This window comes from Rhincodon typus, chromosome 6 (genome assembly GCF_021869965.1).
Source record: "Rhincodon typus isolate 14 chromosome 6, sRhiTyp1.1, whole genome shotgun sequence".
Classification (NCBI taxonomy): domain Eukaryota; kingdom Metazoa; phylum Chordata; class Chondrichthyes; order Orectolobiformes; family Rhincodontidae; genus Rhincodon; species Rhincodon typus.
This window is the reverse complement of record NC_063337.1, coordinates 30,064,088-30,088,499: the sequence shown is the minus strand read 5'-3', so window position 1 is coordinate 30,088,499 and position 24,412 is coordinate 30,064,088. Positions and strand designations below refer to the sequence as shown.

At 39.6% G+C, this 24,412-nt stretch overlaps 1 protein-coding gene across 3 annotated transcripts in view; it reads left to right on the top strand.

Annotated features, from left to right (window-relative positions):
- brca2 (BRCA2 DNA repair associated) overlaps nt 1–24,412 on the top strand; it is a 111,611-nt gene that overhangs the window by 73,448 nt on the left and 13,751 nt on the right. For 2 of the 3 annotated variants that reach the window (XM_048598205.1, XM_048598206.1), the window contains 5 exons: nt 2,013–2,160; nt 4,582–4,706; nt 11,346–11,544; nt 18,449–18,615; nt 20,809–20,947. In XM_048598205.1, coding sequence (XP_048454162.1) covers nt 2,013–2,160; nt 4,582–4,706; nt 11,346–11,544; nt 18,449–18,615; nt 20,809–20,947 — 778 coding nt within the window. Of the gene's footprint in view, nt 1–2,012; nt 2,161–4,581; nt 4,707–11,345; nt 11,545–18,448; nt 18,616–20,808; nt 20,948–24,412 lie in introns of those variants that run through there. The other variant, XM_048598207.1, reaches the window with a different exon arrangement.

The following is a 24,412-nucleotide window of genomic DNA, read 5'->3' as shown; positions in this document are numbered from 1 at the left end:
ACCAGGTAAAGATGGCAGTTTCCTTCCCTAAAGGACGTTAGTGACAATGGATTCATGGTCATCATTAGACTCTTAATTCCAGATATTTATTGAATGCAAATTCCACCATCTGCCGTGGCAGGATTCGAACCCAGGTCCCTAGAGTGTTATCTGGGTCTCTGGATTAATAGTCCAGCAATAATACCACCTAGGCCATCGCCTCCCGAACAGTCTCAAATGTTATCTTTTATCATTTAACCAATACAGAGGTTTCCCCTTAATTCCCATTGGTTTTAATTTTGCTAGAGCCATATTGCCCCACAGAGTCACAGGCTGCCTTGATGTCTAAAGCAGTCATTTGTCCCTCATCTCTTGAATTTAGCTGTGTCGTCTACGTTTGCACAAGGCTACAATGAGGCCAGGAGTCAAGAGGTCCTGACGGAACCCAACTGGGTAACAGTGGACAGTTTATTGCTGTATGAGGGCCTTAAAAAAAAAAAAAAGGGACTGAATAGGTTTTTGGGTTCAGTTTTCCAAAATCTCCTTGAATTGGGCATGTTCTATCAGATTGGAAAATAGCAATGTGACTCCTTTATTCAAACATGGAAGGACACAAATTGGGAAACTACAGGGCAGTTAATTTAGCATCTTCACAGGGAAATAGCATGAAGCTATTATTAGAAAGTTTATAGCAAGTCATTTAAGTTCAAAGGTAATCAATTCAACATGGTTTTGTTAGAGGGAAGTCATGTTTTATCAACTTATTGAAGTTCTTTGAAGGTGTAACATGCTGTGGATAAAAGGGAACTTGTGGATATGCTGTCCTTAAATTTTCAGAAAGCATTTGATAAAATTCTGCATCAAAATTCATGAATAGTTGATTGACTGGCTAACAGGATATAGTCAAAAAATTGTCAAGTTGTCCAGATAAAATGAGAGTTATGTGCCACAAGGATCAATGATGAGGTCTCACCTTCTTACAATGTATAGAAACGACTTGTCTAAAGGTACCCAAGGTACAGGTGCTATATTTGCTTTTGATCTGTAATGGTCGAGATCATATGAGGATGCCAAGATGGATCATCACTTTTAGCTGAAAATGGGTGGAATACTTCAGCTTATCTTTTACACTGAATTTTACCATTGGGAATAGGAGTTCATGTACCCTGCTTCTCTTCCCATTAAGTTTTAGTTGTCCTCTACCATGTCATAATTACATGTCCCATTGATTGTGTGGTTGCTTGGCTTTGTGACATGTTGTATCTGCTGTTTAGCATGCATTTGAAGAGCCAACTTCTGCTCCTGTATTCTATGTTTTTATCTTTCTTAGGACTAATGGAATCATAGAGTATGGGGAGTAAGTGGGAACAGGGTACTGAGTGGGATGATCAGCCATGACTGTATTGAATAGCGGAGCAGGCTTGAAGGGTCAAATAGTTTTGACAGTCGCAGTTTTGAGAGAGCAGGCAAGCTAAAAACGGTCTAGGCCCGAAACGTCAGCCTTCCTGCTCCTCTGATGCTGCTTGGCCTGCTGTGTTCATCCAGCTCTACACAAAGGTATACCTAAATGGGTTAATTGAAGGTATGCAGGAAGGAAAAATTGAAATGCCATTCTTTTCATGGTTTCTTGCCAAATTATGTTTTTTTTTGAACAGATAATAATATTAAGGGAGAAATTTCTCCTAAATCACCAAATGTTTGACTGAGATTACTATAAAATCATAGATGCAATCTGCTAAAAATTTTTTGCATTGTTGGTGTTGGTTTAGTCTTATTGTATGCTGGGAACTTTTACATTAAAATGTAAATTGTAAAATGGTACATATACATGAGTTGCTGTCAGGAGGGATGTAATATTGTATAGCTGAGCATTTTGCTATACTACCCTCCATTGCTGCCTCTCTGGGGAGGTGTAAATAAATTTAGTTCAGCAATTGCTGCTTGCTGTGGATCCAGAGTTTTTCTCAGCCAATACACAATGCACTTTCTATTGTATAGTTTGTATTTCTGATGAGAGACACATTTTTCTTCAGTGGATGGAAAAGAAATCCAACGGAACATACATATTCCGGAAGGAACGGGCTGAAGAACGAGAGGCTTGGATACATTATGAAAATCAGCAGAGAGAGCTGGAACTGTTGTATGCCAAAACTGAGGCTGAACTGCAGGAACAATATCGAGGTAATTAGAACACTGAACTTCTATAATGATATCTTTGAACATAACAGGTCAGGTTTTTATTAATACGATGACAATTGAATTTTGTTCCACACGTTAACTGTTTCAAATTATTGCAAATTGTGGTAAAGAAATTAGATTTGGAAGACTTTTTTTTCTTTTGAAGATAATCCTTTCTAGATTACGGTTATATTTTTGAAGTTGTCTCTTATGTTGAAATAACAGGCAATTAGCATTCTGTGCTAAACCATTATCTTTTTTGGACTTGCAATATGGCAGTATGCCTGATAAATCTGGGGCCTGGAGAATGTGATGCTTATCTGAAGCTGTGTCACTCTAAAGGCCATTAACTCTAATATTCATAAACTTTTACTTACTCAAGGGATGTGCGTGTTACTGACAACATCAGCATTGTGGAAAGTGACGGTGAAGCATGTTCTTAAACTGTTGTGGTTCATAGGTTTTTTAAATTTGTTGATGTGATATGGGCAGTTCTGGCTATGTCAGCATATATTGACCATCCCCAATTGACCCACAGAAGATGGTGCTGAACAGTGGTCTTGAACTAGTTCATTCCTTGGAGCATAGGAGCATCTACAGTGCTGTGTCAGGATCTTTCCTAGGTGGTTTTGAGCTTCTTGAGTGTTGTTGGAGTTGCACCAGTAGTGGCATGTGCCTTGTAGATGATGGACATGCATGGGAGAGACGGGAGTTGAGTTACTTACTGCAAACGTCCTAACCTATGAACTGCTCTTGGAGCCATGGTATTTATGTGGCTGTTCCAATACAGCTTCTGGCCTATGGTATCTCCCAGGAAGTTTATAGTGGGGCATTTAGCTATGGTAATGCCAATGTGCATCAAGGGACAACAGTTGCGTACTCTCAAGTTGAAGGTGGTCATTCCCTGGAATTTATGTGATGCCAAATGTTACTTGCAGTTTATCCGCCCATGTCTGGGTATTGTCCAGGACTTGCTGCATATGGACACAGACTGCTTCGGTATCTGACGAGTTTGATTGGTGCTGAACATGGTGCATCATATCAAGCATCCCAATTTCTGGCACTGTGATGGTGGGAAGGTCACTGACGCATCTGAAGATGCTTGGGCCTAGGACACTACCTAAGGAACTCTACAGTGATGTCTTGGGTTTGAGATATTGACATTCAATAAAATCCATAAATGCCTTTTGAGCCGAATATGAATCCCGTTGATTGCACTTCTGCTAGGGCTACTTGATGCTGTACTTGATTGAATGCGGCTTTGATATCAAGGCCAACCACACTCACCTCACCTCCACAGTTAAACTGTTTCATCCATGCATGGTGAAAGTGCTGATCAGTAAGGAGTTCCAGAATTTTGATGACAAAGAAAGAGTGGTAATACATTTCCATGTCAGGATGGTGTGTAGCTTGAAAATAATAGTGCACGTACGGCCTGCTTCCTTTGTCCTCCTTATGGAGTGGAAATTGGTTGTTTGGTAGGTGGTACCTAAGGAGAAAGTTCAAGTTGTTAGATTGTACAGTGTAGGCGTTATATACTGCAGCTGAAATGCATCAATGGTATAGATTGAATATTTAAGGAAGTATAAGGGCTGCAGATTTAAGTGGGCTGTTTTTGGGCTGGTGGGTATCAAGTAACTTTAGTGTTTAAGGAACTTCAATCATCCAAATAAATGGAGAGTATTCCATCACACTGCTGATATCTGCTTTGTAGACAAGAAAGACTTTGGGAAGTCAGGAAGTCAGTCATCATGGGTTGCAGAGCTGTTATAATCACAGCATTTGTGTAGCTGGTTCCGTTATCTTTCCGGTCAGTAGTGAACCTCAAGATGTTTATGGTAATGCTGAACTCGGAAGAAGATACATTAGACCCTAATCAAAAATTTAGATTCTGATCGGTACTTAGAGTAGCAGACACTGAAGTTCATCAATCTGATAGGGGGAAGCTATGGCCTATTGGTATTATTGCAAGACTATTATTCCAGAGACCCAGTAATATTCTGGGGACCCAGGTTTCAATCCTGCTATGATAGATGGCGGAAATTGAATTCAATAAAAAAAAATCTAGAGTCTGATGATGAAACTGTTGTCGGGGATAAAGACTCACCTGGTTTACTAATGTCTTTTACAGAAGGAAATCTGTGCCATCTTTTCTTGGTTGGGCATACATGTGACTCCAGACCCATAGTAATGCAGTTGATTCTTCACTGCCCTGTGGGCAATGAATGCTAGCCAGTGACACCAACATTCCATAAATGAATTTTAAAAAGTTAACTGTTTCGCTCTCCACATGGTATTTTCAGCATCTTTTTCTTTGATTATTTTATGTCCTTGCTGACAACGAAAATGTAATTAGTTCCTTGATTTTTAAAAATAAATAATCAATTAAAATTATGTTAAACAAGTAAAATGTTTGTTTTGAAGTTGACGAAAAGAAAAAGAGAGAACGCAAAGTGCAGAAGTTAAGTGACCAACAGATCATGATGCTTCAGGATGGTGTAGATTTGTATGAAGCAATTCAGAATTCTTCAGATCCATTATCTGTTGAGGTAATCAAGCGTGTATTTTCAACTGTCTTAAATGTGTATTTATCATATAACTCATTCCCTACAATCAGTATTTTGGAATGTTGTTTGGATGTTTAGAATGGTATTTCCTTTTAGAATACTGCTCAGGTATCCACTGTGTGGGGGGTAAATGGATGAAATAGCTGCAACCTTAGGTTAACCATGACCTTATTATTAAGGGTTTGTCTAGATTGACAGCTACATGGCTCAACGCACTGGGAAGAGACCAATTTATCTTTATGTTGGGGCAGGGGAAACTGTTTATCCATTCTTCCTTATTTTATATATTTTAAGATATTACAAATGAGTTTTAGGCATACATTATTTCACCCCTCATCTGTCATGGCTAATCAACAGCCTAATTCCATACAACCTGCCTATGTCTCATATTCCTTAATAACTTTGTTTAACAAAATTCTATCCGTCTCAAATTTAAAATTATGTTGATCTCATCCCAACCATCATCTATCATTAGCTTTAATGACATTCTTCCGTCATCAGGCTTTAGCTATGTGAAAAGTAGCATCTGTAGCATACAAGCCAGATGCTGACCATTTCCAACAAGAGAGAATATGCCACCTCCCTTTGACATTGAATGGAATTACCATTGCTGAACACCCCATCATAGACCTCCTGGGAACCACATTGACAAACCTACTGGATCAGCTATTTCAATACTGCGGCTACAAGATCATGTCAAAGGCTGAATAATTCTATGATTATTTCACCAACTATGAGGCACAAGTCAGGAGTGTGATGGCATACTCTCCACTGTGTCAGGACATGTGTAGCTTCAGGAAAACTAGTAGAAGTTATGGTAGATTACAGGGGGAATTGAATGCAAGAGTAAGGAACTTATTATTTGGTTTTACAAGGCATTGGCAAGACCACATCTGGAGTACTTTGTATAGTATTGATCACAGCAGTGTGGCTAACTACTAACTGCCCTCTGACCAGTAAGAGATGGCTTACTGGTGCCCATATCCCACGAATGATTGGAAAATAAAATAAAGGTTTCTTCACCTACACTATCTGTCATCCCTATTAGCTTGAAAACTTCAAACAAATCATCCTTCAACTTTCAGAAAATCTCTCTGTAATTTTTATATTTGCATCTAAATTTCTTACAATGCTATTAATCTTGGTGTTAAGAGCCAGCTTGGGTGCATGCTTTCTGTTTCATCATAGAAGTTGGTAATAAATACTGTGAACCATTGAGTTCCCAAAACTTGTGGGAGAACACTAGTCCTATATTGCAAGTTACAATATTTGCCATAATCTCTGTTGTAATTGCTTTTGGAAGTATTTCAAACAGTGATATATGAAATGCGGTGTTCTGAGGAAGGGTCACTGGACCCGAAACGTTAACTCTGGTTTTTTTTCTTCACAGATGCCACCAGACCAGCTGAGCTTTTCCAGCAACTTCTGATTTTGTTCTTGATATATGAAATGCATTTGTGTAAAATGTGAAATATAACTAGTAAATTGGAGATGGCTTTATTTGCAGAATTGATGCCTGTTTTATTGGCTTCTAAGAAATTTGGTGCTTTTAGAAATGTAGAAACATATAAAATAGGTGCAGGAGTAGGCCATTCGGCCCTTCGAGCCTGCATCACCGTTCAATATGCATGTGGTTGATCATGCAATTTCAGTATCCCACTCCCACTTTCTCTCCACACTCCTTGATCCCTTTAGCTGCAAGTGCCACATCCAGTTCCCTCTTGAATATATCTAACAAACTGGCCCCAACAGCTTTCTGTAGTAGAGAATTCCACAAGTTCACAACTCTGAGTGAAGTAATTCTTTCTCATCTCCATCCTGAATGGCTTCCCGCTTATTCTCAAACTGTGACCCCCTAGTTCTGGATTTAACCAACATTGAGAACATTCCTCCCACAAATAGCCTGTCCAGTCCCATCAGGATTTTATACGTTTCAATGCGATCTCTAACACCCCTCCCCAACCATTCTTCTAAATTATAGTGAGTCAAAGCCCTGTCGATCCATCCTTTCTTCATGTGTCAGGCCCGGGAATCAGTCTGGTGAACCTTCACTGTACTCCGTTAATAGCAAGAATTACCTACCTTGGACCAGGAGACCAAAACTACACACAGTACTCGAGGTGTGCCTCACCAAGGCCTTGTATAACTGCAGCCAGACATCCTGACTCCTATATCCAAATCCCCTTGTTATCAAGGCCACCAATGCATTAGCTTTCCTCACCATCTGCTGCACCTGCATGCCAATGTTCAGTGACTTTTCTTAAACTGTCACCATTTAGATAATAATCTGCCTTCCTGTTTTTGCCAAAGTGGGTTATCTCCTATTTATCCACATTTTTATATTGCATTAGCCAAGTATTTGCCCATTTGGCAGCCTGTCCAAGTCACCCTGCAACCTGTTAGCATCCTCCTCACAAGCATATTGCTGCCACCCAGCTTGGTGTTGTGTGCAAATTTGGAGATATTACATTCAATTCCTTCATTCAAATTGATAATGTATATTGTGAACAGCTGGGGTCCCAGATCTGAATCCTGCAGTACCTCACTCATCACTGTCTGCCACTCTGAAAAGGACCCGCTTATTCTAACTCTCTGCTTCCTGTCTGCCAGCCAGTTCTCTATCCACGTCAATACATTAGCTCCGATTCCATGAGCTTTAATTTTGCTTACTAATCTCTATTGTGCAACCTTATCAAAAGCCTTTTGAAAGTCAGATGCACTACATCCACTGATTCACCCTTGACCACTCTACTGTCACATGTTTAAAAAATTTACAGAAGATTTGTCAAGCATCATTTCCCTTTAGTGAATCCGTGCTGACTTGGACCGATTCTGTCACTGCTTTCCAAATGATCAGTTATTACATCTTTAATAATTGACTGCAGCAATTTCCCCACCACCGATGTCAGGCTAACCAGCCTATAATTCCCCATTTTCTGTCTCCTTTAAAAGGTAGGGTTATATTAGCTACCCTCCAGTCCATTGGAACTCTTTCAGAGTCTATAGAATGCTGGAAAATGATCACCAATGCGTCCACCATTTCTAAGGCCACTTCCTTAAGTACTCTGGGATGCACAGCTTCTGGCCCTGGGAACTTATTGGGCTTTAATCCCATCAATTTCCCCAATACCATTTCCTGATTAATGAGAATTTCCTTCAGTTTCTCCTTCATGCTTGACCCTCTGTTCCCCTACACTTCTGAAAAGTTATTTGTGTCCTCCTTAGTGAAGACAATTCCCAAGTATTTAGGTTGCAGTGTGTCTGTTCATTGAATTTTAGACATATGTAAATATTTTTTACATATTTTACCTGCATTTCCATTAAAAATGAGAAATAGTGTGGAAACATGTAATTGATGATGTAGTAATTTAAAAAATAATGATGTAGAATGAAGTAATGATGTAGAAAGTTTGTTTCTATACTACTCACTGTACTCCAGATTTTGTCTCATCAGCATCTTGTGCAGTTGCAGGAAGACATCCCTACTCTTATACTCCAACGCCCTTGAAATAAGGGCCAACGTTTTATTAGCTTTCCTGATTACCAGCATGCTAGCTTTGTGTTTCATGCACAAGTGGCTCCATGTCCTGACCGGATGCAGATTTTAGCAGTTTTTCCCCATTTAAATGAAATGTTCTTCTTTCCAAAATGAATAAGAGAACAAACTTTACATTTTCCCCACATGAATCTCCATTTGCCAACTTTTTGTCCACTTACTTAACCTATTAAATCTCCATAAATTGCAATTTGATTTTCACCCCTTTTTTCATGTCATCTGCAAATTTGGCTACAGCACAATTGCTTCCTTCCTTCAAGTCATTAATATAATTGTAAACAGTTGTGATCCCATTGCCGATCCCATTGCCAATCCCCATGGAATTCCACTGGTTGCAGGTCACCAACCTGAAAAAGAACTCCTCATCCCCATGAGCCAATTCTCTAACCATGCCAATATACCTCCAGTACCATGGACTAGTTAGTATTTTGTGACTTTGAAGATGTAACAAGCAATGTGGATAATGGAGATTGTATAAATGTGGACTATCTGGACTTTCAGAAGGCATTTGATAAAGTGCTGCACAAAAGGGTAATACTCAAAGTAAAATCTAATGGGGTGAGGGGTAATTAGTTAACTTGGATAGCAGATTGACTAACCAGCAGAAAACAGTATGGGGAAATGGGTCTTTTTCTGGTTGGCAAGATGCAACTAGTGGTGTGCCATAGGGTTCAGTTCTCAGGCCCTAACTATTTACAATCTATATTTAATTACTTGGATGAAGGGATAGAAAGTACTATGGCCGTATTTGCAGATGATACTAAAATAGGTGGGAAAGTTAAGCAGTAATGAAGAAATAAGAAAGGTTAAGTGAATGGGCCAAAATTTGGCAGATGAAATTTAACATAGATAAGCGTAAGGTTATTCATTTTGGTGTCCTTGTGCATGAATTGCAAAAAACTAGTTTGCAGTTACAGCAGGTAATAAGAAAGGCAAATGGAATTTTGGGCATCTATTCCTTTAGCAATAAAGTATAAAAGAAACAACATGTTGCTGCATTGATAAAATAACATCTAGAGTACTGTGTATAATTTGGTCCCATTGCTTGATGGATGTAGAAGCATTGGAGACAGATTAGAAGAGGCTCACTATATTGATTCCAGACTTGAGGGCTTTGTCTTCAGAAAGATTAAGCAGTTTGGGCCTATACTCCCTGAAATTTAAAAGAATGAGATCTAATTGAGGTATGTAAGATGCTAAAGGGGATTGACAAAGTAGGCATGAAAAGGATATTTCCTCATGAGCCAATCTAGAATGAGAGTTACAAACACAAAGTTGCTGGAAAAGCTCAGCAGGGCTGACAGCATCTGTGAAAGAAAAGAGTTAACGTTTCGGCTACGGTGACCCTTCCCCAAAACTGATGTTGGCTGGGAAAACGTCAGTTTATATGCAAAAAAAAAAGGGGAGGGAGAGATGAGGTGGGGAGTAAACAATAGGATACAGCCTAAAGAGAGAGAAGAGCAGTTGGACAGACAAAAAGTTGATAACAATCAGGCTGGGAGTTTGAATAGTTGTTAATGGGGGCTATTAGTGACTAACAACAGATGGTGTGTAATAGCAGGCTATGTTGTAACAAGGCCAGGTGTGTGGGCTAGGGGGCTAGGACATGGGAGAGTTTAGGCCCTAAAATTATTGAACTCAATATTGAGTCCGGAGGGCTGCAGGATCCCCAAGTGGAAAATGAGGTGTTTTTCCAGCTTGCGTTGAGCTTCACTGAAACACTGCAGCAAGCCAGAGACACAGATGTTGGCCAGGGAACAGGGTGGTGCGTTAGAGTGGCAAGTATGAGAGTTCATAGTTTTAGGATAAGAAGTAACAGATTTAAAACAGACTAGAATTGTGAATTGTGGAATTCACTGCCTCAGAGAATGGTGAATGCTGGGACATTATGAAAATTTAAGGAAGCGATAGACATATTTATTTAGTAATGGATTGAAATGTTATGGGGTACAGTCGTGGTGAGATCACTCATGATTGTATTGAATGGTGGAACAGGTCCGAGGGACTAAATTATCTACTTCTGCTTCTAGTTCTTACGACTTAATCTTTTATGAGGTACCCTGTTGAATGCCTTCTGGAAGACCAAATACAACATATCTACTGGCTTCCCTCTACACACTCTGTTTGAGACTTCCTCGAAAAATATTAATAAATTAATCAGACACTGTTTTCCTTTCTTGAAATTGTGCTGGTTGTGTTTGATGCCATGAAATCTCGTGGTCTGGAGTTGATGGGGAATTCCAGGGTAATTGTCTCCTGATTTTATACCACTGTGCCACTATCTCTGCTGGTTTGTCCTGCCAATAAGACAAAACATAGCCAGGGATAACGATGATGATGTATGATAGTGAGTTCAACTGATCTGTGGAAAAACTTCACACAGCCCCCATCCCCTGTCATTTTGGCGCAACCCCCCCAAGGAAGATTTTGCAGGCTCAGAAGGGGTGATTTTGCCATTATTGTTTTTGGTACCCTACTTGATCCTGATTGGTCCATCCTGTTTAGTTCTTTTAGACTCGTTAGCAGTTTGCTACAACTGAGTGATAGCCATGGTACTTGATCAACTTGAAGTGTTGGCAACCTATCCCAATACCTCCTTCCTATTAACTTGTAATAAATATGCAGTCTATGTACATAGATTGTTGGAAATGTTCTGACACTCTATACATCTTGTTAAATCTTAAGGAGCAGGGTTCAAGTGTTCTTTGGGCTGTCCAGACATTTCCTCAACATTTCTCTGGAAACAGAAATGTGAAAGATATGGATATCGTGATAGTTTCTGTTGTTGGCCATCTTTTGTTTTCATTGAACGCTGTTTATGGTTATGGTTAGAATGGGATTGAGTTTCTTTGGGCAGCAGTCTAAACAAGCTTCATTTCCAGATAATGTTCTATTTGAATATTTGCAGCAAGGAGTTCACCGATTTCAATGGCCATGTTTTGAGAGTGTTTTGGGCTTGGCGCACACGACCACATTGAAAATGTTATTACCCGAGTTCTTTCTCGGGTCCAGTGCATTTTTCCTTAGAATACTGAATATGTTACATAGGTTGTGTTGCCTTGCAGGGCTATTTAAATGAACAACAGTTGAGAGCCCTGAATAACTATAGACAATTGTTGAACGAACAAAAACAAGCCCAGATCGAGGCCGAGTTCAAAAAAGCGTTAGAAAGTGCTCAACGTGAAAACAGCTACACAAAAAGGGATGTTAGTCCTGTGTGGAAACTCAGCGTTGTGGACTACAAAAATCAGAACAGTAATGCAGGTGAGTTCGATACGAATTGGATGCGAATATTAATCATTGTTTACTTAACTTTCAGAAAGGATATTATTAAATCAATCTATGATCTTTCCAAGCAAAATTTAATAATGCAGCACCTAAATTGAAATGTGATAAGCTGCACTAGCTTCAAAACGAGCTATCAACTTCATGCTCACAGGAGATACTCTGTGACCATATGTTTCTGTAGTTCCAATTATTTTATGGGAAATAGCCCTTAAAACATATTTTGAAAACATTGGGAAATAGTTTGCTTGCAGACGCTTTAAAATTGAATATGTAATTTTCCGCAGCAGCAGCTTTGTATTTGCATTGTGCTTTAATGCAATAAAACGAGCCAGACCCTTTCAGGAATGTATTAAAAAGCAAGATTTGATAGTGAGCCATCTTAAGGTGCTAATAAGGCAGTGGCATTAGCTTGAATAAAAAGGTAGGTTGTGAAGAAAATTTGAGTAAAGGATGGATTTCTGGAACTTGGAGTCTAGGCATCTAAAGAACTAGAACAATCAAAATCAGGATAACACGAGGCTAATAATAGAGGAGCATGAATAACTCGCAGTGCTGTGGAGAGATGGGAGAAAAACAAGAGCTTGGAGGCATTGAAAGCAAGTATGAAAGCTTTGAAATCAAGGTATTAGTCAATCAGGAGTTGGTGTAGGCCAATAAGCATGGGTGAACTGGAATTGGTGCAAGTCAAGACAAGTGTAGTGGAATTTTTGGTTTGATTTTATTATTGTCACATATACTGAAATACAGTGAAGGATATTGTTCTGTGTGCCAGCCAGGCAAATCATACCTTACATAAGTACATTAGGGTAATAGAACAAAATGCAGAATATATTGTTACAACTAGGGAAGGTGCAGAGAAAGGTTGACTTTAAAATATGAGAGGTCCACTCAAAAGTCTGATGACAGTGGGAAAGAAGCTGTTCTTGAATCTGTTGGTATATGTTTTCAAGCTTCTGTTATCTTCTGTCTGGTGGAACAGGGTGGCAGAGAGTACATCCAGGGTGGGAGATGTCTTTGATTATGTTGGCAGGAAGTATGGACAGAGTCAATGAAGAAAGTTGGATAGTGGACTGGGCAGTGTTCACAACTCTCTGTAATTTCTTGCGATCTTGGGCAGGGCAGTTGCCATTCCAAGCTGTGATTCATCTGGATAGGATGCGTTCTGCGTTGCATCTATAAAAATTAGTAAGAGTCATTGTGGACATGTCAAATTTCCTTATCCTTCTGAGGAAGTAGATGCGTTGGTGTGCTTTCTCGACCATTGTGTCAATGTGGATGGACCAGGACAGATCTACTCCTCGGAACCTGAAGCCCTTGATCATCTCCACCTCAGCACCACTGATACGGGCACAGGTGTATCCTCCACTCTAATTCCTGAAGTTGACCAGCTCCTTCATTTTGCTGACAAGAGATAGTCTTAGCACCATGCCACTAAGCTCTTTATCTCTTTCTTATATTCTGTCTTATTGTTTAAGATCAAACCCATTACAGTGATGCCATCAGCAAACTTGCAAGTGGAGTTAGAGCAGAATTTGGCCACAGTCATGAGTGTATAAGGAGTAGAGTAAAGGGCTGAGTGCACAGCCTTGCAGGGCACCGATGTTGAGGATTATTGAGGAGGAGGTGTTGTCACCTATCCTTGCTGATTGTGGTCAATGTGTCAGGAATTCAAGGGGGGAGCAGATTCCTAGGTCTTGGAGTTTGGAGATGAATTTGGTTGGAATTATGGTGTTGTAGGTGGAGCTAAAGTCAATAAATAGGTGCCTGATGTGGGTGTCCTCCTTATCCAGATGTTCCAGGGATGAGTGTAGGACCAGGGAGATGGCATCAGCTGTCGGATTGTTGTGACGGTAGGCGAATTGTAGTAGATCAAAGCAATCTGGGAGGCTGCAGTTGATGTATGCCATTACTAATCACCTGAAATGGGAGGGTGAATGGACAGAAGTCATTGTCATTTGTGCCAATATGGACATGGGTAGGCAGAGTGAGATGGTCCTGCAACAACAATTAAGGGGAGGCAATGGCCTAGTGGTATTATTGCTGGACTGTTAATTCAGAGACCCAGGTCATATTTTGGGGACCCAGTTTCGAGTACTGGTGTGGTAGATAGTAGAATTTGAATTTAGTAAATATCTGGAATTAAGAGTCTAAATGATGATCTTGAACCCATTGTCAGAAAACCTATCTGGTTCACTAATGTCCTTTTAGAGAAGGAAACTGCCATCCTTACCTGGTCTGGACAACGTGACTCCAGACCCACAGCAACATGGTTGACTGTTAACTGCCCTCTGGGGAATTAGGCATGGGCGTTAAATGCTGGCCTAGTGAACAATTACATGACTGAATAAAACAAAATTCAGGGAGTTGGTTAGTAAACTTTAAAAAGCAGGATCTCTAGGGTAGTAATCTCAGGATAACTCTCTTTGCCACATGCTATTGAGGCTAGGATCAGGGACCGACAGAACAACGGAATTGTGGCTAAAGAGCTGGTGTGCAGGAAGGGCTTCTGATATGTGGATCATTGGGGTGCCTTCCAAGGAAGGTGGGACCAGTACAAGAGGGTGGGTTATACCTAAACTGGAGGGGCACCAATATCCAGGCAGGGAGGTTTGATAGTGCCACTCAAAAACGTTTAAACAAGTGTGGCAGGTGTTGCAAAACAGATCACTTAAGTATATAGAGACTGAGGAAGAGATTGAGGCTAAGGCAAACATAGCTAGGAGGAAGAGGAGTCAGGGAGAGGTTGCTGAGTTCAGTGGAACAGGAAACTTGGACAGTATTTGCTTCAATGCAAGGAGTATAATAGGTAAAACAGATGAATTTAACTGCATGCAGTTACGATGTTGCTGCTATCACAGAGACATGGTTGAAAGAGGGACATAGAACATAGAACATTACAGCGCAGTACAGGCCCTTCGGCCCTCGATGTTGCGCCGACCTGTGAAACCAATCTGAAGCCCATCTAAGCTAAACTATTCCATTATCATCCATATGTTTATCCAATGACCATTTAAATGCCCTTAAAGTTGGCGAGTCAACTATTTTTGCAGGCAAGGCATTCCACGCCCTTACTACTCTCTGAGTAAAGAACCTACCTCTGACATCTGTCCTATATCTATCACCCCTCAATTTAAAGCTATGTCCCCTCGTGCTAGCCATCACCATCCGAGGAAAAAGGCTCCCACTGTCCACCCTATCTAATCCTCTGATCATCTTGTATGTCTCTATCAAGTCACCTCTTAACCTTCTTCTCTCTAACGAAAACAGCCTCAAGACCCTCAGCCTTTCCTCATAAGACCTTCCCTCCATACCAGGCAACATTCTGGTAAATCTCCTCTGCACCTTTTCCAATGCTTCCACATCCTTCCTATAATGCGGTGACCAGAACTGTACGCAATACTCCAAGTGCGGCCGCACCAGAGTTTTGTACAGCTGCAACGTGACCTCATGGCTCCGAAACTCAATCCCTCTACCAATAAAACCTACCATACTGTACGCCTTCTTAACAACGCTATCAACCTGGGTGGCAACTTTCAGTGATCTATGCAGATGGACACCGAGATCTTTCTGCGCATCCACACTACCAAGAATCTTACCATTAGCCCAGTACTCTGTATTCCTGTTACTCCTTCCAAAGTGAATCACCTCCCACTTTTCCGCATTAAACTCCATTTGCCACCTCTCAGCCCAGCTCTGCAGCTTATCTATGTCCCTCTGTAACCTGCAACATCCTTCCACCCTATCCACAACTCCACCAAATTTGGTGTCATCTGCAAATTTACTAACCCATCCTTCTACCTCATCCAGGTCATTTATAAAAATGACAAACAGCAGCGGCCCCAAAACAGATCCTTGAGGTACACCACTAGTAACTGAACTCCAGGATGAACATTTCCCATCAACCACCACCCTCTGTCTTCTTACAGCTAGCCAATTTCTGATCCAAACCGCTAAATCACCCTCAATCCCATGCCTCCGTAATTTCTGCAATAGCCTACCATGGGGAACCTTATCAAACGCTTTACTGAAATCCAAATACACCACATCAACCGCTTTACCCTCATCCACCTGTTTGGTCACCTTCTCAAAGAACTCAATAAGGTTTGTGAGGCACGACCTATCCTTCACAAAACCGTGTTGACTATCCCTAATCAAATTATTCCTTTCTAGATGATTATAAATCCTATCTCTTATAATCCTTTCCAGCACTTTACCCACAACCGAAGTAAGGCTCACTGGTCTATAATTACCAGGGTTGTCTCTACTCCCCTTCTTGAACAAGGGGACAACATTTGCTATCCTCCAGTCTTCTGGCACTATTCCTGAAGACAATGACGACATAAAGATCAAGGCCAAAGGCTCTGCAATCTCCTCCCTAGCTTCCCAGAGAATCCTAGGATAAATCCCATCCGGCCCAGGGGACTTATCTACTTTCACACCTTCCAGAATTGCTAACACCTCCTCCTTATGAACCTCAATCCCGTCTAGTCTAATAGACTGTATCTCAGTATTCTCCTCGACTACATTGTCTTTTTCCTGTGTGAATAATGAAGAAAAATATTCATTTAGCACCTCTCCTATCTCTTCGGACTCCACGCACAACTTCCCACTACTGTCCTTGACCGGCCCCAATCTTACTCTAGTCATTCTTTTATTCCTGACATACCTATAGAAAGCTTTAGGGTTTTCCTTGATCCTACCTGCTAAAGACTTCTCATGTCCCCTCCTGGCTCTTCTTAGCTCTCTCTTTAGGTCCTTCCTGGCTAACTTGTAACTCTCAAGCGCCCTAACTGAGCCTTCACGCCTCATCTCTACATAAGCCTCCTTCTTCCTCTTGACAAGAGATTCAACTTCTTTAGTAAACGGGATTAACATTACAGGATACTGATGATTTAGATGAGACAGAGGAGGAAGCAAAAGAGATGGGAGTTGCATTACTGGTTAGGGAGCATATCGCAGCTGTGTTGAGGGAGGTCACCCTGGAGGGATCTTGCAGTGAGGCATTATGGATAGAGCTCAGGAATAGAAAGGGTGCAGTCACAATGCTGGGATTGTACTGCTGACCTTCCAACTCCTAGTAGGGCATAGATGAAGATACATCTGGTCAGATTCTGGAAAGACATGAAAATAACAGGGTTGTTGTGGTCGATGATTTTAACTATCCTTGACCCAACCATTGACTGGAACTCCCTTGGTGCCGGGGGTCTGGTTGAGGAGCGATTTATTGAGTGTGTCCAGGAGGGTGTTTTTTTTTTGTTTTTGAAACAGTATTTGGATAGCCCAATGAGGAGAGGGCCACACTGACATCAAATATATAATGTTCTCTTTCTAAAATGTTAACCCTTTTAAAATCCAGTACTAGGAATAGATCCTTAATAGGTGGTCCGCCTTTCCCTACCAGAGAGACTAATTGGTAAGAAGTGGATGGGTTAACTAGTTTATTCTTTTCACACCCACCTACCTGTTCAGACATTGGTTTTTGCTTAGTTTATAAGAGAGATTGCATTTCAAGTTGATTACCATTTCATCAGAAACCTATTTCACCAGACAAGTGCTTTATGACCTGCAGGGTTTTTTCCCACATTTTTATTTTTGTTTCGAATTTCCAACATCCACATCATTTTACTTTTTGTTTTATTTTCTTTTTAGATATTTTATTTTCTCCACAACACCCCTATTAAAATAATGTCTAAATGTTTTATTTTTCTCCAAAGTAAGTTCTTTTTTCAATAACCAGGAGCTTTTTTGTGAAAATCAAAATGCATTTAGCCCTTTAAACTGAAGTAAATGTACTTTTGAGTGCTTGAAATAGCAACTTGCATAAACTTATTTCATCAGTTCCACATCTAGGGAAAAAAAATAGTTGAGACTTTCACAACTTCAGTTATTCACATGTTCTCTGGCCAACATCTCTGTCTCAGGCCTGCTGCAGTGAAGCTCAGCACAAGATGGAAGAACAGCATCTCAGTTTCTGCTTTGCGACCCTCAGGACTGTATTGAGTTCAATAATTTTAGGGCTTGGAAACCTTCTATGTCCTTACCCCAACCCCCACATGCCTGGCCCTAGTCATCACATGGGCTGCTACCATAGCCAACCCATTGTCAGTTGCTAATGGTCCACATAGCTGCTGTTGATTCTCCCAGGTTGAACTTTACCCATTCCTTTGTCTGCCCAACAATGTTTCTGTCTGTCTCTCGGCTCTATTGATTGCTCCTACTCCTCCTGCACCCGATGTTAAGCATATCTACCAACCTTTTCCTAGCTACAATCAGTTCTGAAGAAGAGTCACTGGACCCAAAGTGTTAACTGTGGTTTCTTGCCACCAATGCTGCCATACCTACCGAGTTTTCCCAGCAATTTCTGTTTGTGTTTCTGATTTTGAGCAGCTGAGTTCCTTGACTTTTTTTTGTTGTTAGATGGATGAGCCTACTTATCTTGAAATAAAGAATCTGGCATGCACCTTGACACAATTATACTTTCCTGGTCGTTTTTAGTTTTATGTTAGATAAAGGGGTTATTATTGAGGATATTGATGTAATTTTCTTGTTCTTCTATGTATATCTAAATACCCCAGATGCAATCCAAATATCTGTACTAGTGTATGGGAGAGATAAAATGGGGTAATTGGACTGACTGGATTGCTCTTCAGAGGACCTGCGCAGTCTGGATGGTTGAAAATGGCCTTCTACCATTTTGATTTCTTTCCTGCACGGTCCATTGTGATGTCATTTGCTGCTTTAGCTGGTGCAAAAGAAATATAATATTGTTGATATTTTCTTAGAACATATAGATTCATGTAACTTTATCCTCATATATACTAAAATATTTTTATTTTGTGAACTTTCATATAGAAGCTCACTCATTTTTCTTCCAAAATAGTTTACATGTTAAATATCTGGCGCCCAGTTGCTGAACTACATTGCCTCCTGATGGAGGGTTCAAGGTATCATATCCATTATTTGACAACCTCATCATACAAGAATCGGTTAAACCATGCTGATTTGCAGTTGACTGCTACAAAGAAAACTAGATACCGACAACTGCAGGTAAATTAGATAATTAAAACGAATTGAATTGAAAGTGTATTTCATGTTCTTTGTTGAGCATATTGCATGAAGTTCTTCCTGTGTAAATTAAACAATAACGGAAACAAACAGTCGAAAACAATAGACCTCTTGGTAATATTTGTTGTCAAGAGTAATTAAAGGTTTTTTGTCTCGTAGATTTATAGTTTAAGTTATAAAACATCTTGATTATTTGAACATTTTAGGCTGACAAATGTGGAAGAGAAAAACTACATAATTCAGAATCAAAAACTTGATGGCTTGATGCACAGGACTGATATACCCAATTCTGTTAAATATTGTGAAGTACTTATTTTGAATGTAATAAATATTTGATCCTCTTAATATTGTGGTGAAACTAACTCTGTTCAGAACATATCTCGAGTACTGATTTCAGATCTGGTCACTTCACTACCTCCAATAAACAATCTTTTGTGTTAGAGGTCAAACTTATTATGAAAGACTGTTTAAAAAAAAACCTAGTCCTTTCAGCCTTGAAAAGAAGCATCTAAGAGGGATTTTTTGAGCAGATTGGTGTAGGTAAAACATTTTCAATTCTTCCAATACAAGAAATACTTTAAGCGTCTACCACCAGTACCCATAAAAGAAAAGCATTCCATGAATAAAAAAAAATTGTACAGTTAGCTTTTCATTTTCACTGCAAATAAAAAGCATTCCAGTGAAAATACATTTTTACTGTAATTATGATGCAAAACGAAAATACTCTGACCACACACTGGAAACCTGAAATTAGAATAAAAACTGCTGGAAATAGCCTTTATAGAGAGAAACAGTTAATGTTTCAATTCTTGACCTTTCATCGGAACTGAGAGTTTGACCCTGCCATTCATGGTTTTATCTTTCTCCCCTCTATTATCTCTTTCTGCAGTACATTGAAGTCCTGCTGTTGTTTCAGATTGGGAAATGTCATCAACTTTTCTTCCAACAGCTTCTCTCCTTCAACTCCCCATATTCCATGTATTAGTCTTCTCTTCCCTGTCTTGAGTTTCTGTTTCCATTTGTGTGTAGGCTGGAAGCCAGTCTCTGCTATCTCAATTACATTCCTCACACCCTGCTTCTTGTCAGGCCCCTATACAATTCTTCTGGTTTATCCAGTGCTTTTTTTAATCTCTTCTGAGTTTAAAAAAAAAATCACTGTTTGCTTTATGTCGTCTTTGAAGATTTCAGCCCACTGGGGCTAATGCGGCCATCAGCTCTTCCCGTCCCAATTCCTGTGCTTTGCTGCTCTCTTTCAACATTTCTTCCTTCCCCGTCCTTCCCCACACAAGTTTGGGTCATGTCTATCTTCCACCCCAGCAGCCTCCACATTTGAATGATCATTCTTAACCCCATTTCTGTCATCTCCAATGCAATTCCACCACCAAATGCATCTTCTCCCCCCACCATGCTTCAGATCTGATATCAAATCGAATGGTCCCATCACTACCTACTTCATCACTCCTGCCTTTCAACCTACCATAGAAATCCCTTTTTTGTTCTTTACTTCCCACCCACTGCACTTGCATAAAAACGGTTACATTTTTAACAGATGAGAATCGGCGAATCAAAGCATTAATTCTTTTCTTCCTACTGCAAATGCTGCTTGACATACTGAATAGATAACCTTTTTTTTATAGATTTCTATCATTCATAGTATTCGACTTTGTCATTATTTTGTACTCTTGGATAAAATACTATGAAGAAAATACATGGATATGCTGTGTGAATGGGTATTGAACTCACATGCTTGATAACCGAGCTGATTACTCAATTTGCATTTTTGAACCAAAGATGCAGTTAGCCATGTGCCCTCCAGCATTTTAACATACTGTGATAATGTTATACGTATCTAAGATAAATTCCATGGAAATAGTGAATTTTAAAAATCAAGTTGAAGTAGAGCTTCGAATAGGACGTGCGGCCACAGGTTCAAATTAGTAAACAATAACTTCTTGACGTTGTCCCAAATTTTCCTTCCACGTGGGGTGATCATTTACATAGAACAGACTTCTAAATAGTGCAGAAAAGTAAAAACCCTCAATTCATTTAAGAGCCAATAGGATGTTGCAATGCGGAATCTATAACCAATCTGGATTGGCATTTGAGAAATTTAACAAGTCTTCTTTATCTGTAAATGTGTTGATATTTTGCAATATATTTTGTTATTTGTTGCAGCCATCTCCCGAAGTGTTGGGAAAACTCTATCAACCTAGGCAGGCAGTGACCTATGGAATGCTCCTTGATCCATTCTTTAGAGCCTTCTGCAAAGAGGTGGACCTAGCAGGATATGTGATCCACGTTTTGGGAAAATCAGGTACTACATAATGGGAATAGTTTTATCAGGTTTAAAGCTTGAAATTGAAGAAGGCCAATTCGTTTATTTTCATTTTTATGGAACCAGGTGATTCCTGATGGGGTAGAACAGTTTTCAAGATTGATTATTTGGTTAAGTAAAAATTAGAGTTGTTTCCAGAACTTCCAAATTCCCAGTAAAACATAATAACTGAATGTCCATCTTCAGGCTTGGATGAGAGTCAAGAGGAAAGCAAGGGTAGCATGTGTTGGTGGTGGTTTATTAAGTAAAATTGTGGGTTATTCGAATAACTTATAATAAACTTCATGTTTCAGATTAATATTTATGTACATCTTGAAGTACCTTTTTATAGCTTTTAATGAAATGACCTGATAAAGAAAAAGTTTGTGTATTAACTTTAATTCTAGATATGTTTGCTATATATTAAAATGTGTCCTAATTTTAAAAAAACACTCAATTAGCAAAAGGCTGCAAACAAATCTTGAAAAAATGTAAATGATTATTCGTAGTTTTATTTCAAGACCATTTCAACCAGCATGTTGGAATTTTTCTGATGTTTGCCCCATTCTTGATAAACACAAATGAAGAGATTCAGTGGGTAAGGCGTCTTCAAATGTCTCAAAATAACAATACAAATACAATACGATTGAATTGGAAAACCTATTCTACTGTATGATGTATTGATTCCCTCGCAAGACTTTTCTTGTAAAATTTGAGTTTGTTTTCTCTGTTCTAGTAATTACAGACCAATGGAAGAGACGAGTTCTATTACTGTGGTCGTTTAACCATAGAGGGTCTGCAAATATTGGCTCTCACCTTTTGCTGCAATTGTTTGGTCTGCTGGCTTTTGAAAAAAAAATGTTTAAACTTACTTTTATATGGAATTGCTTTCAGACTTAATTTTGTGGAGGTTATCACTGCCATCATTTCCTACCACATCAAATATATAGCAAACTCTTGTACCATGATTGCATAACATGTTCCTAACTTACTTTGTTAATGTGTGTTACCTGTATTTCATTGGTCACGTTATTTCAGTCAGTTTTAACTTAATTTCTCAGGATAGTCCAATATTTTGCAAGCTTCCCAGTTGTATCAGTATCCTTGGATACTGAATGACTATTTTGGTAAAGAGATTACTTTTAAAGAACTACAAATGCTAGAATTCTGAAACGGAGAAAATGCAAGAAATACTCAGCAGGGCAGGCAGTCTCTGCAGAGAGAGAAATGCCTGACTTAGTCGTACCTCCCAACCCTAACCAGCAATGAATTTTGAAGTGCCAATTAGCTTAAGGGGATTGACTGCCTCCTGGAACAGGGTTCAGGTAACTTTCCCCTTCCCTGATGACCATTACTGTCTAAAGTTCAGAGTCCAGCCAAGCAACTGATTGCAACTTGAGGAATTTCAGACACTCAAGGCATATTTGGCTTTCTCTCTGAACTCCAAAGCTTCCATATTATGCAATCACAGCTCTCTGTGCCCTGTCATGTTTTATTTAATTACCTAAAATTATTATGACATCAATTATTTTAGTTTTTTTTAATTACTTAGTTTATCTGCTTCTTTTGATTTGATTCAGCTGTCTACTGGTGTGGTTGGTGGGATTTCAAAGTAATTTGGGAGATGGGATACAGAACGGAGGTATAGAGGAACGCAGAGACGAAAATAGAAAAGCAATCATAGCAGTCTAGGAGACTGCGAATATAGTTGAGTAAAGGTACAAGGAGAATGGCAAGCCTGGATGACATCTGTTTTAATGCAGAGTCTTGAGTAAGGCAGAGTGTTGAGGATGTTGATTAGCACATGGGGATGTGATATCATTGCTATCAAGAAGACATGATTGATGGAGGGACACACTGGCAGCTGAGCATTCTCGGATATAGAATTGTTAGGTAAGATGGCGGTTGTAAAAGTGGAAGTGATGTCACAATATCGAATAAGGAACAAATTACCATAGTAAGAAGGAATATCTTCAAATGTTCCTCAAATGAGGCCATATGGGTAGACCTTAAAAATAAAAAAAAAAGTGACAGACACTTTGAGGTTTGTACTATAGATCTCCAAATAATCAGGGAGAGACAGAACGACATATGTAGCCATGTTGCAAAGAAGTGTAAAAATAATGGAGTAATAATAGGCGATACGAAATCCCCAAAGTGTGAAAGGCTTAGAGGGGGGTAGAATTCTTAAAATGTGGCCAGGAGAGGTTTTTAACCCAGCATATAGAAAGTCCTACAAGGGAAGGACTGCTGCTGGACCTAATTTTAGGAAAGGAAGCTGGACAAGTGGTGGATGTGGCAGTAGGGTGATTCGTTTTGGTGGTGGTAACCATATTTTGGTAAGATTTAAGGTAATAAATGGATAAGGACAAAGATGGACTGGAAGTAAACGTTTTGAATTGGAATGAATTTCAATAAGATAAAATGGGATATGGCAAAGTGGACCAGGAGCAGTTACTTGCAGGAAAATCCACATTGGAGCAGTGATAAACATTTAAAGGGGCATGGCATATTACCATATTGGAGCAGTTAATAAATAGTTTATTATTTTAAGTTTTTTGATAGTGGCAGTTAAGCCAATTCTTTTTTTTTTATTTTTGTCTATAGTGTATGAATAAATTGCGTTTTGCTTCAAGCCTGTTAGTCTGACTAATCGAATTGCATCCAGAACGTAACACCTGGCACTTGGCTTTAAAATATGAAAAAGTTAGGGTCCAGGCTCTCTCATTGACATGTTTTGAGGGGGTTTGGCCTGGCCCATAACAAATCAGGCTATGCTAGAGCTGGTATTGTGCAACAAGAGAGCATTAATTGATCACTTCATAGCGAACGGTTCTGATGAAGAATCGCTGGACCTGAAACATTGCCTCTGCTTTCTCTCTACAGATGCTGCCAGACCTGCTGAATTTCTCCAGTTTCTGTTTGTACCTCATAGTGAAGGCCCAACTTGGTAGTAACGCTCATAATAAAACTCAATATTGCACTTAGTTTAATGGAGAAGGAATGGGTTCTCGACTAGTATTTTAAACTGAAATAATGGTAATCATGAAAACAGAGCTAGCTGTAGTAAACTGGCAAATTGGTTCAGTGGAAAGGTCAATAGAGATGCAAAGGGAAATATTGAAGAGGATTTTTCCAAATTCACTGAATAGTTGCATGCCAACAAGAAAGAAGAACCCAAGAGGATGGATGAACCTCCCCTCCCCAATCCATGAGTAACTAAAATGTTAACAAATTCACAGAAAATGCATTTAATTGTACAAAGATGGGTGGCAGGTCAGAAGATTGACACAGCTTAAGAAACTGCAACGATTGACAAAAAGACGACAAAATAAAGGTAGGGCTTATGCAATTAACGGTAGGGTCTTGGCTAATGTTGTAGAACAGAGGGACCTGGGGTGCAGGTACATAATTTTTTTAAAGTTTGCATCACATATGACAGAATGGTAAAAAGGTGTCTGCCAC